At 34.2% G+C, this 17,671-nt stretch overlaps 1 protein-coding gene across 2 annotated transcripts; it reads right to left on the bottom strand.

Annotated features, from left to right (window-relative positions):
- Nucleotides 1–7,354: 7,354 nt before the first annotated feature.
- On the bottom strand, nt 7,355–10,690 carry LOC107397875 (leucine-rich repeat transmembrane protein FLRT1-like). 2 transcript variants are annotated; one of them, XM_064359023.1, is made up of 4 exons: nt 9,821–10,690; nt 9,469–9,769; nt 8,115–9,129; nt 7,355–8,045 (listed from the first exon to the last, which is right to left on the bottom strand). In XM_064359023.1, the coding sequence occupies exons 1-4, from the start codon at nt 9,877–9,879 to the stop codon at nt 7,414–7,416; spliced, it is 2,007 nt and encodes a 668-aa protein (XP_064215093.1). In that variant the 5' UTR covers nt 9,880–10,690; the 3' UTR covers nt 7,355–7,413. The 2 variants fall into 2 exon arrangements, with proteins under 2 accessions (XP_064215093.1, XP_015835149.1); XM_015979663.2 differs by having other exon boundaries at nt 7,355–9,129; nt 9,821–10,689.
- Nucleotides 10,691–17,671: the final 6,981 nt, after the last annotated feature.

Below are 17,671 nucleotides of genomic sequence, written 5' to 3'. Positions count from 1 at the left end.
GTCCGATTGTCCTTCATTATCGAGTTATTGATACGAAACTAAAATTTAAAATTTAAACATTAAATTTTATTAAAAGCGAATTTACCAAATTTGTTGTCACAAAATACGCTTCAATGCGATTTAGAAACTTCTCTGCATATGCCCTAGCCTCTGTAACGGCAGCGCCATCATAAACACCTCTAACTTATAACCAAGCTTTTAACAATCGACAAAATCTCGAATGTAATAATGTAGTAATATCGTATCATTTTAAACATAAAAAACCGAAGATAATTAATAATACTTCTCACTAGACAGAGTGATCCTAAGAATTTTAACATCGCTAAAATCAACTAATGAATTATGTTCCACAAATAATTGGAAAGACAGCATAAAGCTTATTATTTACATTTTTATCAATAACTCGAAAATTAATGACAATTGAAAATTTTTTTACTCTTAACTTTCGATTTGTATTAACCTCCTGAATCAAATTCCTAACGCATGGGCGTTAATTCTGAGACCCTGTATACTTGCAAAAGTTGTACATGTTACCATGGAAGTTATTATAATCATTTTAATTAAATTTAGATTGAATTTAATAATGGGCTCAGAATCCGGACCAAAATTGTAAATAAAAATCATATAGCTACCTATCTCATTAAAAATTTTTAATAAAAAAACACCTATTGCATACAGTGTTTGATGAACACTGTCTGTAACTGTGGTTCGGACGGAGACAATTTAGACATTAACTTAAACTTGCGAGCAATTTGAAATGTTCCCTGTGGAGATTTTCCGTGAAAATCAGGGCACTGGGCTAGGAAGTGTTCACCGTTGCAATGGCACAAGGGCTGGACCCTTGCTTGGCTTTGGCAACAAGTGCCTGCACAGGACGCCCAAAAGGCGCGGGACGCTTAAAATTGTACGGATTCGATTTGTGCGGCACCGGCGTAATAGGTTTCTGTGTTGGTGGTGTCCGTTGCTTCCAGTGCCCGACATTTCCTCTCAACAAAATACTTTTAACGCGGCAAAGTTTGGGAAATCAACGTTGCTGTTCTCAATTTCGATTCGTTTAGATAGGATTTAATTTGACCTAACGCCGATAAATTTTCCGAAAATGCGTTCACCAGAGAACGCAGCGTTGTGGCGAGTTGCCCGACAGTTTACTGACATTAAATATGGTTTGCCAATGTTTGCCAATCACCGTTTGTTATCGTACCTCCTTACCAACGATTCAAAGGCTCCTCAAATGTCAAAATTTGGAATCCAATTACACGAGCAATATGAGTTTTAACTGATTTTATACCACTTTCCCATAAGCCACTAAAGTGTGGGGCAGATGGATGACCATTCGATATACTGACTGCCTACAACAAGTTGCAAAAGGCGACAAAGTTCCTGATCAGCACCCATGAAATTGGTGCCATTGCCACTGAAAATGCGGTCACATCTACCGCGACGAGCAATGAAACGATGTAAACATGCAATAAATGCCTCAATTGAAAGATCTAAAACAATTTCTACGTGAACAGCCTTAGTGGCGAAACAAACGAACAAACACAAATAAGCACAATAAGACCACCAAAATCCACACCAACACAACTAAACTATTAAATTATTTGACGTTTATAATTGTTACGGAAGGTGGAATCAAATTTTGTATTGTACACGACGATAAAATGTACCATTATTTTCTTAAGCGCTCTCGAAAGAAATACAGTTTTTTCGCCTTGTATTAATTATAAAATAAATAACTATTCTTCTTAGTGCTGTAATTTTTATATTACTGAGCGGACTATCTCAGACTATAAACAGACTATGTTCTTTGCTTTCAAGAGGATTTACAAAAAGCAAAAGTAAATTGTCTAAACGTTTCAGATTTATGCACAATTTTGATATTATATTTTATACTGATTTTTTTGTCATAAGAGTTTTTACATCTTTTCCTACAGTTTTTGGCTTCCACATACATTTTTTTCAGTTTAGTGTACAATTTTGTTTTTGTTGAGTCCTATACGTCTTCTTAGAAGCGACTTAAGTCTGAGTTATACAGAGTGAGTCTATTTTCCATCATAATCTGAACTGGAGTATCTTCAATATGTGTATAAACCAAAACTGTAGTTCAAAATTGTAAACGCGTAAAGTCAAATTTTCCTTAATTCCATCCATAACGCGACGCTTGTGAAGGTTCTGATTAATCAAAACATGAAGGGCCGCAAAAACGCTTTAAAAAGAGAGACACTACTGTTTTTCTTAATTGGAATAACGCAAAAACGCTTTAAATGAATGCAAACGAGTGAAACGCCAAGTTAAGCAAAAACTCTAAATAAACAATATTCTTTCCACTTACATTTAAAAAAATTGTTCACAAAGTCCGCCCTCATTTCTAATAAGCGACTTGTCCTTGGTGCAAGGTTGCAATACTTGCTCTGAGAAATCTGAAGCTGACGAGTTAACTGCCGGGTACTTGTTGACGGAATTTTTTCTACAGCCTCAAGAAAACGACGTTCGAGGCCCTTATTCACATTTCACGCTTATTCCGCATAAAACAAACCGAAACATCAAAGGGTGTGAACCCTTAAAACAACACTATCTGCACTTCCGTAACACTGGACCATATCGGTCATTTCAGGATTTGTGTGATTTTTCATGCTGATTCACAAATCAAAGCCGAACTAACAACAAACTAATCTGCACCGTAGTACGGCGCACAGGCGATAACACAAGTTTTTCCACTTTTTTGCGTTGTACGTGATAAGTTTTTCATTTCCCGATTCTTTTAAATGTAGTTATCAGTGGTGTACTCATCTTTTGTACTTAAACTTTACATAGCATTTTTGCTCTCATGTGGGCGTATTGCCCAAAATGGAATTTATGTGATGTTGCGAAATAGTCTGAAGACTCTTTAGATCAAAGAGTATGAAGAAATTAGACTCACCCTGTATAAACGATTAGTCGCCTTCATTCTGATTTAAACTCAGATTGACGATTGCGATTCTTGCAAGAATTGTTGTTACGGGTTTAAATTAGGATTAATATTTGTAAAATACTCGCTATAAGGCATTAGAAAATGAGTACGCTTTGATTAACTTCTTAATTTCATACCTCTATTTAATTCAATTCTTCTTTTTAACACAGTGTTATTTATAATGTAATGGTAAATTGGAACATGGTTGGAACATACCAGATGGATCAAACAAACAAGATTCCTCCGTTTCTTTGGATACATTGGTACCTTCTGATTAGCCTGTTTGTAAATTATTATCATGTCGGAAAGCCCTCCTGCAATCGATCTCTTAACTCAGCTTTTCTATTAACTGATTCCCTCGTGAACTACGTTCTTTATATGACCTCAAAGAAAGAAATCAAGCGGTGTCAAATCTGGAGATCAAGCAGCTAGTGTTTTGGGCCGTCTCTGCCAATCTATCCAACACTGAGTACCTACTGTTCGTCAAATAATAATTGAGCATTTCTTGTATAGTGTGGCGGTGCACTATCATGTCGATACCAATAGTTAGCACCAAAAATTAAGAGCACATTTTCAAGTAAACCTATTAATTTCGAATAAATTATGTATTTTTCGTCCGTCAATCACGTCGGAAATTCAGAAGGAACAACCTAGAATAAAAACGTTATTAGGATAAATGGCGTTGGATGATTCTCTTCAAACGTGTTTAAAACGATTTCTATATTTTTTACGGTCAGAATTCGCTTGTTTCGTTAGTTTTGTGGTCCGCATGGTGGTCTCTGTCATTTCTCATTAATCAGGACCATTTCAAAGTATTCTGCGGCTGAATACATTTCAACGATGGTGTATATCCAAATTGAAACAATAGTACAGTAGAGTAGAAAGGAAAAGGAAAACAGTAGGGTAAAAACTCTTAAATCAAAGTTTTTAACTTTTAAGTGGGCTCGTTAGAATTATTACTTTCTGATATATTCGTCTGCTTATTCTTCAACTGTCCTTATATTGGCATCATCTTCCAAGCTCTCTTAAAATTATTATAAATTAACAAGTGAATGGGAAAAATATTATAAAATTTATATAACAAAAATTAAAATATATTTTTGCTAAAATCTAGCATGTATCTTCATTTGTGTATTACTTTTTTTGCTTTTTTGGATCCATAATTCGTCAAGCTCTTTTGAAGCATCGGTGCTTTGCTTCTTAAGGAGAACGTCCATACTGAGCAAGTTCGGCGATTGAACTTCGTGCCATCTGCGTTCTTCTTAATCGCATTTTCTACTTATTTTGAGGTTTGAGCGAGTCAAGGTTTTTAACGCTATCAGTGTGTTTGTTGTTCCATTTCCTTTTTATCCAAATCGAAAGACTAGTACAGTAGGGTAAAATGGAACTCTTGAATCAAAGTTTTTAACTTTATACCTAAAAGTAAAGCGCTTTTATTTTCATCATCTTCCAAGCTCTCTTAAAATTATTATAAATTAACAACTCAATCAATGGGAAAATTGATTAACAAATGATAAAATCGGTTTTTGCGAAAAAGTCTAATATTGTATTTACATTTTAGGATTAAAAAAAACTAAATTTTTTTGGATTAATAGGTTTTTCAAAAATGTCTTTATTTTGCTATGTAAGTGGAAGTCAGAAGGAGTCAGATCTGGTGAATATGGGGAGTATTTCAGTAATTCAACCTTTTTAAACTTATTTTTTACATTGCCTTTTTTGGTGAAAATGATTTTTATGTTTCAAGTTTTTTCTCTTTTTTGTTATAATTTATCTAATGAGATAAATTATATGGATAAGAAAACTTATCCACTCGGTGGGATCGACCTCGTGTTTTTTGAGACAGAACCATCCCAAAAACTTGTTGTTTACGAAAAGTATGGATTGCTTTGGTGAGAAATTATGCCAACCCAGGCCATTTTGAACCTGGTTTTAGCAATCTAAAAATTTTACAAAAACATTATTTCTAGAATAACTCAAGCCTAATGTCAAAGAAAAACTGTCAAAAAAATTAAGCAAATTAAATTATTGTTGAAATCTAGTTTTGTCCCATAGACACCATATACGGGTGGTGTAGCGTTCGGGTTTTATTTGTGTGACGAATACACGGCATTTAAATGTTTACGTTTGAGGTAATTTCATTTTAAATTTTGACAGCAGGCTGAACTAATACACGACACCGCACATACGTTCTCGAGTAATACGCCTGCTTGATAGAAGGACTTTTTGATTGCTTTGTATTGTAAAATACGTAAGATAAAAAATACTTAACAAATTATTGATGTCAATAGTAATATTTCTATGTATCTTCGTTCTCAAAACTTATTTATGTTAAAATGACAACTAAGTAAATTTTAGAGGAAAAAAATGTACGCCCATGTATTTCATTATCTTAGCCAAGTGGGTGGATTTCAAGAGTCTTTTATGTCACTGTCAGTTCGCCACCAGATTTGGAACAACCTCTAATTTTGTCGACTAGCAACCGGTAAACATAACCTGCTGTCTTGAAAATTATTTTGACAGTATTTATAGATCTTTAATAATTATTTATGTAACAAGTCTGCTAAAACTATTTTGGTAACCAGCTCTCTAAAACAACAAGATTGTAAAAATTTTACTTTTCCAATCCACTTTCATCATAAGTGTAGTCGATCAATAGTCATAGCAAGGACTGATTTATTGAAACAATAATAATTATTTTGGCAAATAATAAATAGAGTCCGCTAAATGAATTAGAGTCCGCAAAGTGATGCTACGACGACTTTAGGTACTTGTCCTTTAAAATGACATTTTTCGGAGGCAAAGTAGTTCACAAAGTAACCATTTTAGGGAGTGTGTACCAAAAAACAAAAATGTAAATCGTGCAAAAAATGTCATAAGGATCACGAACGTTAAGGATTACCGATCTCAGACGTCGCTACGCTCCTCCTCTATTCTCCTTATCGTTCTTGATACTTATTAATATACTGTTACACAATGATGCAGCTAATGAATTTTATTTCGCTGAAAATGTTTTTACTTAATTGTCCCTTATTTCACGAATTAACTCAAATGTCAGGAAGGTCACTACCAAAGGACATTACGAACGTTAGGCACATTTCTTATGGGAATTTTTAAGGACCACTCAAATTGGATAATTTTTGTAGCAAATTCTATGCGTCTCAAAAAGCTGAACAAATCATATGTTAATTAGGATTAATTAATCTTAGCTTAATTTGGAACGTCGATCACAATCAAAGTGAAGTTTTGTCCCATAAGAAAAGCATTGTGGTGGCTTTTCGGTGTGTACAAAGAGCTTGTATATAACAATAATTACTGGATTAGGGTTCAGATTACTACAAAGAGTAGGCCATTTACGAATTGAGGAATCCATAACCGACACTTTTATGGATATAGGGATTTAAGCTGACAGAATCAAGTTACACCTTTCATCGATTGATGTAAAAATTATTCAATTTGAGTGGCCCTTAAATTCCTATAAGTGTGCCTAGCAATGCTTATGTTACGTAAACAAAGCTTTTTTGAGCTTTTGATTCATTTTTTATCTCAACTTTAAAGGTCTTAATAGAAACTCTTAACATTTTCAAGTTCGAAAAACCTTTGCTTTGCGCATATAATATAGAAGTAACTATTATTATTGTAAATTGCTATAGGTACACTGGCAATCATTTTTACTTGACTATTATTCATTCCCTTTTATTATTCATTCTCGTTTATAGTGGTGTACAATGGAGTGTTATACTCGAAAGTAAAAGTTTTTGGAAATTGCAGATTCTGAAAGTAGACACAAAATGATGTCTATTAATATCGGTTTGAGTTTTTTTAAATCGGTACTTTTTAGTAATAATAGAAAATTTGCGCTGTGACGTAAGCAATGTCTCGACTAATGATTCGTCAGTCTTTCGCTGCATACAATTAGCACTACGACCTACGTTTGGGTTGGCAAACGTCAAATACAAATGTCAAAACCGTGCGTTGTCGATTGTGACTGTGTTGTGTGCTAATATTTTGCAGGAGTTTGTGTTTTGGTAAAATGACTGCTCCTGCAGCACATCTGAAGTCGTATGTAAAACAACAGAGGCAGAAATTAAGAAAAAACGTACGTCTTTCAAGCTATCTTTGTTGACCCAGTTTTCTATCTCAAGTTCTGTGACTGGCTGATTCATAGCTGACGTCAGGCCACGAATTTTCACCTTTTCAATTATTTTTCTCCAAAACGGTTGAGCTTATCCGTATAAAAATTTTCATTTTTTAATATAACACTCCATTCCAAAAATTTATGTTCTGATAGATATCTACTATTATTTTAGCCCCTTCAATTTGTTTTTGCATTTTTTGTTTGTAACGAGTGGCATTTTTTTCTTTTTTTCTTGACTTTGCAGTGGAAAAAAATGGGAAAAAAGAATCTAGTAGAAAAATACATTTATTTATTTGATTAATGTGGAAGTTATCAATTATTGTGAATTTCATACTTTGCTAGAACTTTGACTAACGCAGTCAAAATTTATAATTTCGGAGGGATGATTAGGTGGTAATGGTGGTGGAGGTTCATACACATGATCATCAAAAGATTGCGTAACATGTTCTACACGTGTCCTTCTTCTATAATGTCCTTTCCTACAACTTTCTGATGGTATAACAAACGCAGTATGTTCTGAAATTGTTCTCACGTGTTGTGGAACAATTCTTTGTTTATAAACCCAATTGTATTTTGGCGTTAGATAACCATTACTATAACTGTTCAATGACGGTGGTCTATAATTAACTTCATCGTACGTTTTTGGCATGATTATCGCATCTGCAGCTTGACTCTCCACCATTATCACACGTTTATTTCCTTTGATCAGATTAGGATGTTGTCGTATGCAATAGAACACTACTATCCCACTTATCAAAACAGCAGCAAGTAGCGATCCACCAACAGCAAAAATTAACGGTATTTTAAATTTATTTGTGATCCAGGCTCGGTTTCCTAACGCAGGTGGAGTGGTTACAGCACCACAATCATCAGGTGAGGCTGTATCTTGAAAAGGTTCCAAAAAACAGAACAAGTAAGTTTCCTCGTTTTCGAGCTCGATTTCATATTGGGATCCATTACCTATGATATGTTTTAAACACCAAATGCTAGATGGGTTGCTCCAAAGTAACGATGAATTGCTTAGATTACCTCGGACTGTTAAAGTATATGTTCTGTATTGATCTGCAGTATGTGTCAGCTGCATCCTAACTCGTCCCTTGCGAACCAAAATCTGATAATCATCTATGGGTTCTACAGGATCTAAACCACGAGGGCTATTTCCCTCATTACATAATACTTTTTGTGTTGCGGGCGTAAGTGGAGTAGTTGTTAGTTCTGATATTGTACTTATATCAGTTATGTCGGTTGTACTAATCTCTGTTGATGTACTAGAATTCGTATCAGAGCAAAAATCAACCTCTTTATAAGACTTGGGCCCTTCGGGAGTAGAACAATACAAAAGATCGGTAAAACAACTAGAGTGGCTTTCAAAGAAATCTCTTAACCATACTAAATCACAGTCGCAGTTCCAGGGGTTATAGTCAATTGAAATTCCACTTTTCACATTATCAAAAGTATGGTCTGGCAAAGTTTTCAATTCATTGTTTCTTAAATCTAGCTGCTCTAAATTTAGCGAAGCAAAAACTTCAGGTTCTATTTCTGTTATGCTTGAGTCTGACATGTATAATTGCCTCAGCTTTGTCATTTTCGAAAAACTGGAAGTTTGTATTTTTCCTAAATTATTATTCCGCAGATCCAAAACGCTTAAAGAGGTTAGTGAAGTTTGAGGACCTGTTATATTAAGCAAAACATTATGACTCAAACATCCTTGCAGTTGAAGTGTATTAAGTGTTTGTTCCAAAGCTCCAAATGCATTTTCTTCAAACGATGATCCCATCATGGTCCCATAGTTGATTTGTAATGTGGTTATTTGTGATTCTTCGAAAATGTTTCTTCTAAATGTGTTAATTCTGGTATCGCTAATTGTTAACGTTTTTAAATTCTTAAAAACATCACCGCTGAATGATTTATCCCCTAATTCAGATAACTGACAGTTTATTAGAGTCAGTGTGACTATATTTAAAATGATTCCTTCCAACCAACCCTTTTCGATCTTGTTATTTTTGAAGGTGATTTCTACCAGGTTTAAGTCTTGATAATTTTTCTGAAAAAAAGTTTGGTATTTACCATTTCTAATCAATAAACTGATTTTATTAGTTCTTTTATCTCTGCATGTTTTGATAAGTACAACTATTACCATTGACAATGAAAATGTTCAGGTTAAATATGCAGTTTTGTTGATAAGATAATTACTAGAGGAAAGTAAACACAATGGGATTAGTGATTGTGTATTACAGAGTTTGTTAACTAACGTATTTGCACGAAATGTCAAAGGATTTGGTTTTCAAATATTTATAATGAATAAACTTAAGAGACAATAAGCAAATATTTGTGGAAATATTTTTTAAACTAATTTAATGTGTAGGTTCTCCATTTTACTTACAATTGGTTTTCCTTCCATGGTCTTATTTATGTCCTCTACTAGTTTTTCACTATTTATAGATGCACATGTTACTTTAGTACTTTCTGAAACAGTGCATATTTCTGGACCATGATTTGAAAGTTTAACTGCATAAGTGTTTAAAATGTCACGTTTTGCTCCACTGATTTTAGGAAACAAATTTTCTTTGTCGTTTTCAATGTTCACTATAACGAAGCTCAATAACATGAAAAACATTATAATTGCTGTAATAGCAGCAATTGTTCGGTCCCATTTGGAAAACCACTGTTTGAGGCGAAGTTTTCTACAATTTATTAGGTTTATTAGCATACAAATATATAAATATTGATTTTACCTAAAATCCTGTCCTTTCTGTAGCACTTGAAAATCAAGAGTTTTTTTTAAATTGGCCATTTGATTTCTGCGTGAAGAGCGAATGACAAAAACAAAATAGACAAGCGAGCTTAAAGATAAACTAACTATTTACATTAGTTGGCAGATGTTAATTAGTTAATATTTATCACAAAATAATCCCGTATCGCTAATTTTCCGATAAAACATTTTTCAATTTGGCGGGCTTTATTGCTATATTTTCCTGTTGGAGATTTAAGTAAGCACATCAATTTATCCCCTGTAGACTAGAATTTCTACAAGATAATTTAAGTCTCGGACCATTTCTTGGGTGACGAATGATGATAGAAGACATTTAACTGAGTTTAAAGTGTTATATATTTTTTGGTCTATAAATCATTGGATAAACAAGCAAACTCAATAGTAAACAATTAACACGGTTGTGTTAACAACTAATACGATTGCTAAGGAAAAAAATTTATAAAAAAATCAATCTTTTACTTGTTTATACAGGGTGTCTCAGCTAAGACTTTCGAGCCTGATATCTCAGATATTTGTCAACGGATTTTTATGAAATTTAAAATGCAGATATTTTAGAAGATAAAAATTAAAATCGAAGTAATGCAACAACTCAAGTCTTAAAAACGTAATTTTTACATGCCTTTTTAAAATGTTAAGCCTTTTAAGACTTATATTAAAAAAATTGTCGTCAGTGAAAAATGCGGTCAGAAAAAACTCGTTCGTGGAAGACGTCTATTTCGCGTGAAAAATGAAAAACAAACTGTTAAACGTGGGTACAGATGCAAAAGCGTAGATCTCTATGAGACAAATGAGCATTACCATTGAATTTTGGTCAATCCTACTCGCAGAAACGTAACTTTCACGTAAAGGACATTTCACAATTATCTCTCACCCATACAAAGTTAAAAAACAATATTTTTGACTTACTTTTGGTACTGGATGCTTTAATTCTTTCAAAAAGGACTAAAAGACTGAATAACAACTGAAAAATTCTAGACACTTGAACATTCAGAACTTTGGAAATTTTTCGTACACTGCTGATTGGATTCTCTTCAAAAGCTTGAATTACAGCCCCAAATATTGCTTCGTTTCCAGTGACGTGTTTTGTCCTCACTCGATTTAGTTCAGGTACGCTTCCTGTGTCTTCAAATTATTGACGATTCTTTGAACTTTAAATTTCATAAATAACATTTCACAAAAAGTCCAACGACACTTTCCATACGCGAATATTGATTCCTTATTCAATAACACAGAAATTTCAGCCACTGTTATTGGTTTTTAAAGTAATTTCACTAAATTAAAACACTTTTGCTTTTCTGACAGTGCGCACACTTTTGACAGTTTTTTTCATTGGTACACAAAATGCCGCATAAAAATGCTTCATCAATTGTTTCAAAGGGTGACTGCCCAAATTACTATCAAAATTTGGATTAAGTTTTTAACAACCAAATTTAATTTTTTTCTTGGATCAGCCGAGCGATTAGGTTATTTTTTGTGTGGCCATTTATTTTGCGGGGTTTAATGACCCAACGGTAATTTGGCTTAATTTGAAATAAAAGAAATATGTTTCAAAATTTCATTATTTAACTTGAGGTCGTTTTTTTGCCCCTAATTGAAAGACCACCTCCTAAAATATGTGCATTTTAAATTTCATAACAATCGGTTGACAAATAACTGAGATATCAAACTGGAAAATCTTAGGTGAGACAGCCTGTATGTATCAGAAAGATGCTACATAAAATGAATCCGTACCTAATGAAAAGCATTTTAGTTCTTACAGTGGCAATTTTGTAATATTTAATTACATTTAAAAAACAGTGAACAATGATAAAACATAAAGCAACAACTACGCACCAATCTACAAACTAAATACAAAGACAACATAGAATCGTAACAAAACTAAGTAAGGTTATAAAAAATATAATATTTGGTGGTGACGGTTATGTACCACCACCCCGATTTGTAATGATACACATGAATATGTTTGTTTTCCACGAATTCCAACCATTCCACCCATCCAATTAGTTTGATGTTGTATGTTGTTTAATAAAATAAAACAAAGTTCAAAAAACCGGAACACCAAACCTTTATTTGAAGCACTACGAGTTTCAATCACAAAGTGGTCATCCTCAGGTGAGAATATAAACTAAACTAATTCTTACAATGTTCTGCCTGTGGTTGAAACGCGTAGTGTTTCAAATAAAGGTTTGGTGTGTCGGGTTTTTAAACTTTGTAAATCCAACAGGAAGTTGATGTTTAATAAGTTGTCTATTCCACTTTTGCCACAGCAATTAGTAATTATGACTACCAGACAAAGCCTGCCAAAATTCATTTTACGAATACGAATATTTTTAATTTAACTTCGAATAATTTTATTTTGTTAATGTGGTGACTGTGGATAAAACGTATTGCATTTGTGTTTTAGTCGTATTTTATCCACCCGGGCTGACGCCCTCATGTTTAAACATTCTTGTGTGGATAAAATGCTTTCTAAAACACTGATACAATAAATAACTATTATTAACTATACCTGTAAGACCTTTGGAGCCTCCCGTTAGGTTGAGGGGCCCCTGCACCTCCATTGGGCTTGAAGTCCTATTATTTTTAGACTTTGCTTCCTGTACTTGAAGAATTATTATTTTTATTGGATTAGATATAGAAATTGGCTGCCATTTTATTAAAAATATAAAGGTTCTGTTTTTTCGGAAAGGTTATAAAAGACCGTGGCTAACCACGGCCATTATAAAAAGGTGTATAGCGATGACGTTAAGTTCAAAAAATGATATCGGTTATATGACCATTTCCAGAGTTCGAGTACATATACATATGAGCTCGTTTTACAGCATTTTGAACAGTTTTTCGCTAAATATAACTGCAAATTGGCGATTTCTTTTTCAGTGTTGCCTTTCAATACTTGCAAGATTAAAGTTTTTTTTGTGTCCATTCAAAGGGCCCTTACCTTCTTTTTGTCCGCCATGTCAAGAGAGGGGTAAAATTACACAAACATTCAAATAAGAAAAATAAAAAATACAAAATGGCCGAAAGTCGTGATCGTCATCAAAAAGGAGGAATTTACCTCGTGTTTTACAAAAAAGGAGGACCAGATTGTTTAATACGCTTGTGTGAGGATTTGACTTGGGAGAGTACAATAAAACACCTGTGGGTAGGAAAACATTGTTTAATTACTGCAGTTGATAATAATGTTCAAAAATCAAAATGAAATAGAAATGATTCAAACAATTAAAGCAAGCAAACAAACAAGAAACAATTGGCCAATTGAACATAAACAAATTAAACAACAAAAACAATAATGTAATTGGCGTACCTAAAAGCCGAAGTGAAATGAAAAAAAAAACAATAAGCAAGTAACAAACTCATTGACATTACTACCGCTGATGAAAAACAAATGAAACAAGAAAAATGTTAAATAAAATAAAATGATATGGAGTCAACTGCAGACAGGAGCGGATAAAACCTCCCTAAACCGTATCCACAAACAATGGTGGATCTTTTCATAAAACAATTACAATACAAATTGACAAAGCATAGCATTTTAAACCTGAAACACATGGTCGGTACCTCTTTCACTGACCCGTCATTTCCAAAGATCACAAAATAAACATAAAACACATCAACAATTTCAGCATGTACAAAACCCCTAAATCTACTTTCAAATCAACCCTGCTACGGGGTGCCCCCAGACTGAACAACCTCCATCAAGTTACAGTTACAATTTACTCTAAACATGAGCTAATGGTTACAACTTCTAATCAAATTTCATGCAAGCAAAATGCTCAACTAATTACTTTGTCATTCTACTAACTCACAACAGTGGTTTACTTGAACTCTCGAATTACTTCTCAATTGAAAAAAAGGAAAAAGGAAAAAAGAAAAAAGGAAAAGGAAAAAGGAAAAGGAAAAAATCAACCCTGCTACGGGGTGCCCCCAGACTGAACAACCTCCATCAAGTTACAGTTACAATTTACTCTAAACATGAGCTAACGGTTACAACTTCTAATCAAATTTCATGCAAGCAAAATGCTCAACTAATTACTTTGTCATTCTACTAACTCACAACAGTGGTTTACTTGAACTCTCGAATTACTTCTCAATTGAAAAAAAGGAAAAAGCATGGGCGTTCAGCACGAACAAACGACCGAATCTGTTTAATTCTAGCTTTCTATAGTACCTTTTTGTGATGGAGCTTCGTCTAACTATTTAAGGATCATTATTGTACAATTAGAATGAATTTTACAAGTGAAATAACTTCGCATGATACTAACTAACTAAGAACGATCGCTGGTGTCTCGCAGCCATTGTTGTCTTCTTGCTGTACTGTTTCTGCCAACCCGAGCTTGCGATTCTTCTACACACACTCCACTTACATTAACTTCACATTCCTAACTATTTATTAGAAACAAAACACATCTTAAAACAGAAGTCACTTTTGACTTCACAACACACGCACTAAAAACAATAAAATAATAACAGTTGAAAGGCTTAATGCATGAAGGCGATATATAATTTTTTTTAAATAAACTGGACCTATTTAATAACGTTTAATTAAAATATGCTTAACACTTTTGTATTTTTCTGTAAAATTTCAAGTCATTTGTTCTAAAGGGGCTATGTAAAAGGTATTATAAAATTTTGTTGTGGTTGCAGGGGGTTAATTTGGTATAGCATAATAATGAGAACTTATTTAAAAGCACTATTCGTTACAAATTAGTTGATTTACGGAGATACCTGAGTAGTGTAATACAGATATTTTTACTTGGGGCGTCAATTACATTTTCAACAATAATTGAAATCACAAATCAGGATGTTCTTTGGTCAGGTCGTTCCAGCGGATGACCAACCAGCTCAGACTTCATTCTGTAATGAAGTAAAAAGGGTTGTTGAGTATTTATGTCAACAACTACAAGACTTTTAAAGATAACTTAATATTAACTTAAGAACCATGTATAGCCAGATCTCTCTCACTGAACTGTACAAATCGTGCAATGGTCAGCCCGCTAAACCCCACCTGGTTAGCCTCCACGCCGACCTGATCTTGCAGCTCCTTCAATACTCAATCGTGCAATAGGGTGGAAACCACCATTCCTTAATTAGTATTGGATAACCTCTCACTGGATCGTGCAGTAGGTCAACTTTACAGTTTCCCTAATCCTGGTCTTCGGATGGCAGTCGTACTGTAACTGTAACGTTCGTAGCTTAACTACCCTAACTGACTCCATCTGGGAGAGACCTCATTACAACCAAATCGTGCAATAGATTGGAATCCACCAACCTGACCCTGGCCTAACGATAACTATACCAGATTGTGCAATAGGGGTTGGACGTGACCATCCCTAATCCTGGTTTATGACAACACATGATTGGAGTTCATGATATATGGTATATTACAAGTTCTAATTTTGCTACATTAACTAATATCGACTATAAAATTCTCTGTGAGAAACCACACTCACCAAATTACGGCTTTGTTCCGTTGAAAGATGCAAAGTCAATACTTGTTTATTATATTTTTATATAGTTACACACATACTAATGTGATTCACAAACACATGATTGGTTAATAAATTTATAACATGAAATCATGAATCTTAATTTAACAAATTATTTTTATTACATTCGGCCATGCTGAAATTCGGCTCGTCCCGAGACGTCTTTTATCTCTTTATCCAAAAATATTTTGATAAAACTTTTCTATTTGAAGTGATATCAAAGTCTTTTTTTTCAAACCAATGTTGACTTTTACAGTTTTTTTTAATTTGACTGAAACCGTATAATAATAACAAGGAACATTTTAATTTCGGATTTTACAGTATTTAGATACATGCCCTGGCTTATTACAATTGTAACAAGTAACTGTCTCCTGTGACTTACGCTGAAATCCTGTATTCGAAATTTGCGCTTCCGTCAAACTGCTAAAATAACATCAGAGCGTTTTCGGACTTCCATACTGGCCTACTTTGGCACCAGTTTTCACTACTACATATGTGATTCCACCGATGATACAAGATACAGCTCGTTTACCAAAAATTTCTAATTCATTCAACATCGATAATTTTTCATAATAATAATGGACATAATTTTCTTCAGCGTTCTTCAGATATTGAGGTCTTTAAAACACGCCTTATTTTTTGAGCACGATGGCGTAGCCATCTTACTCCGTAAGAGTGATATCCGTATCGGACGCCAGTGGGGTTGGACGAAGGAGACCACTCCAATCTCAGACTAATCAACGATTCCAGCACCTTGGCAACATAGGACGTCAAAAGAATAGGGCGGAACTTAGGAACAGGAGTAGGAGCAGGTGCGGGTTTAGGGATTGAGGCAATTAGGGTATCTTTACAAAACAGGACGATAGGATGCCCAGTAAGAAACTTATTAAATAGCACAGTAAGTTGATTCAAAACTTCGCGAGGAAGATGTCGCAGGATTTGATAAGAAATGCCATCAAGTCCAGGCGCTTTAGAGGAAAAGTTGTTAATACATCTCCAAAAATTTCTCTTTTTTCTTCTGGCGGAGAGTTCTTCTGGTCCGAGCGGCCACACGTACTCCACGTACGTATGGAGGGAAGGATCCGACTTAAAAAGGCGCAAGGCTTGTCTACTGAAAGCCACCGCCTTGGTGCATTCTATGTCCCATTATGGCGGATTGCGAGGAAAACGGTGGGAAGAAGGAGCAGGTTTACGAGAAGTGTAGGAATCTAAACAGCTAGTAATCAGATTATAAAAGTCCTGGTAATCGATGCCGGGAAGAAACGAAATGTGCTTGGACAGGTCTTCGCCAAACAAGGCCCAGTCTATTGTCTCGGTGTTCCAACGGAGGTGGTCACTATTCATGCACTCCTCCAACACTCTCCAAGAGGTGAGGTTGGAGAAGGGACGGGAACAAAGTGAAATAACTGGAACCGACAAATGTTGACCAGGGGCTGTAATGCGAGTAGGCGTTCCAGAATTTAAGAGAACCAGGTTCATAAAAGGAAGTACAGATTTAAGAGTACGACCATTAGTGTTAGTTGTCTCTGACCCCCAATCCGGATTTTGAAAGTTGAAATCTAGCATTTACCATTTACTCCAACGCAGAATTCCTTTTTTTACAGAAACTTTCAATTTTTGCTTGCAATGCGCTGATGCAATTCTACTATGAACAAAAATGCGAAAATGCAAAAAAGTAGGTCTTTTATTCTTCGTTTCTGAGATATAGAGGTCTCAAAGTGATCAATCCCAGAAGCTTTCTCCCAGGTGTAGCGTACAGTTTGTCCATTTTTCAAGCTCCACCATGGGGATCTCAGTTATTTTAAGAGATAAAAGTTCGGTCAAATTAGTGAAAAGTTGTGCATTTTTATGCAGAACAATTATCTGCAAGAAAATTCGATGTGTGATTTTTAGTTTTTGAATTATTGGAAAAAACGGAAATTTCTAATTTTTGTTTTTATTTTTTCAAGCGAAAATCAAAAGAACTAGACGTTTTTAACTAGGACGTTCTTCAGCCATTTTTTTACAAGGAATCTAAATCAGTCATCGTATTTTCCAAAGCGATCTTAATGTCAGAGTTAAAACACTCAATTTTGGTTTTTCTTATGAAATCCATTTTCGCTCTTAATATTTTTGAAAACAGTTTTTCTTTCTGATTCCAACGGTGTATCACATGATATGATCAAATCAAATCATACTGATCAAAATGGAAAAAAAGTATTTTTGCGAATAGTGCTTTGGAAAAAACACCAATAATTGTGTTTTTAAACAAACTAGATTTGGGAAGTTTAATTAAATTTGGATCTGAAAAGTTCACATTTCTTCTAAGCTTACTTATTTAAAAACTA

The sequence above is a fragment of the Tribolium castaneum genome, chromosome 9, assembly GCF_031307605.1.
Source record: "Tribolium castaneum strain GA2 chromosome 9, icTriCast1.1, whole genome shotgun sequence".
In the NCBI taxonomy this organism is placed as follows: domain Eukaryota; kingdom Metazoa; phylum Arthropoda; class Insecta; order Coleoptera; family Tenebrionidae; genus Tribolium; species Tribolium castaneum.
Note: the sequence above shows the minus strand (reverse complement) of the source record. Positions and strands in the feature narration are given on the sequence as shown.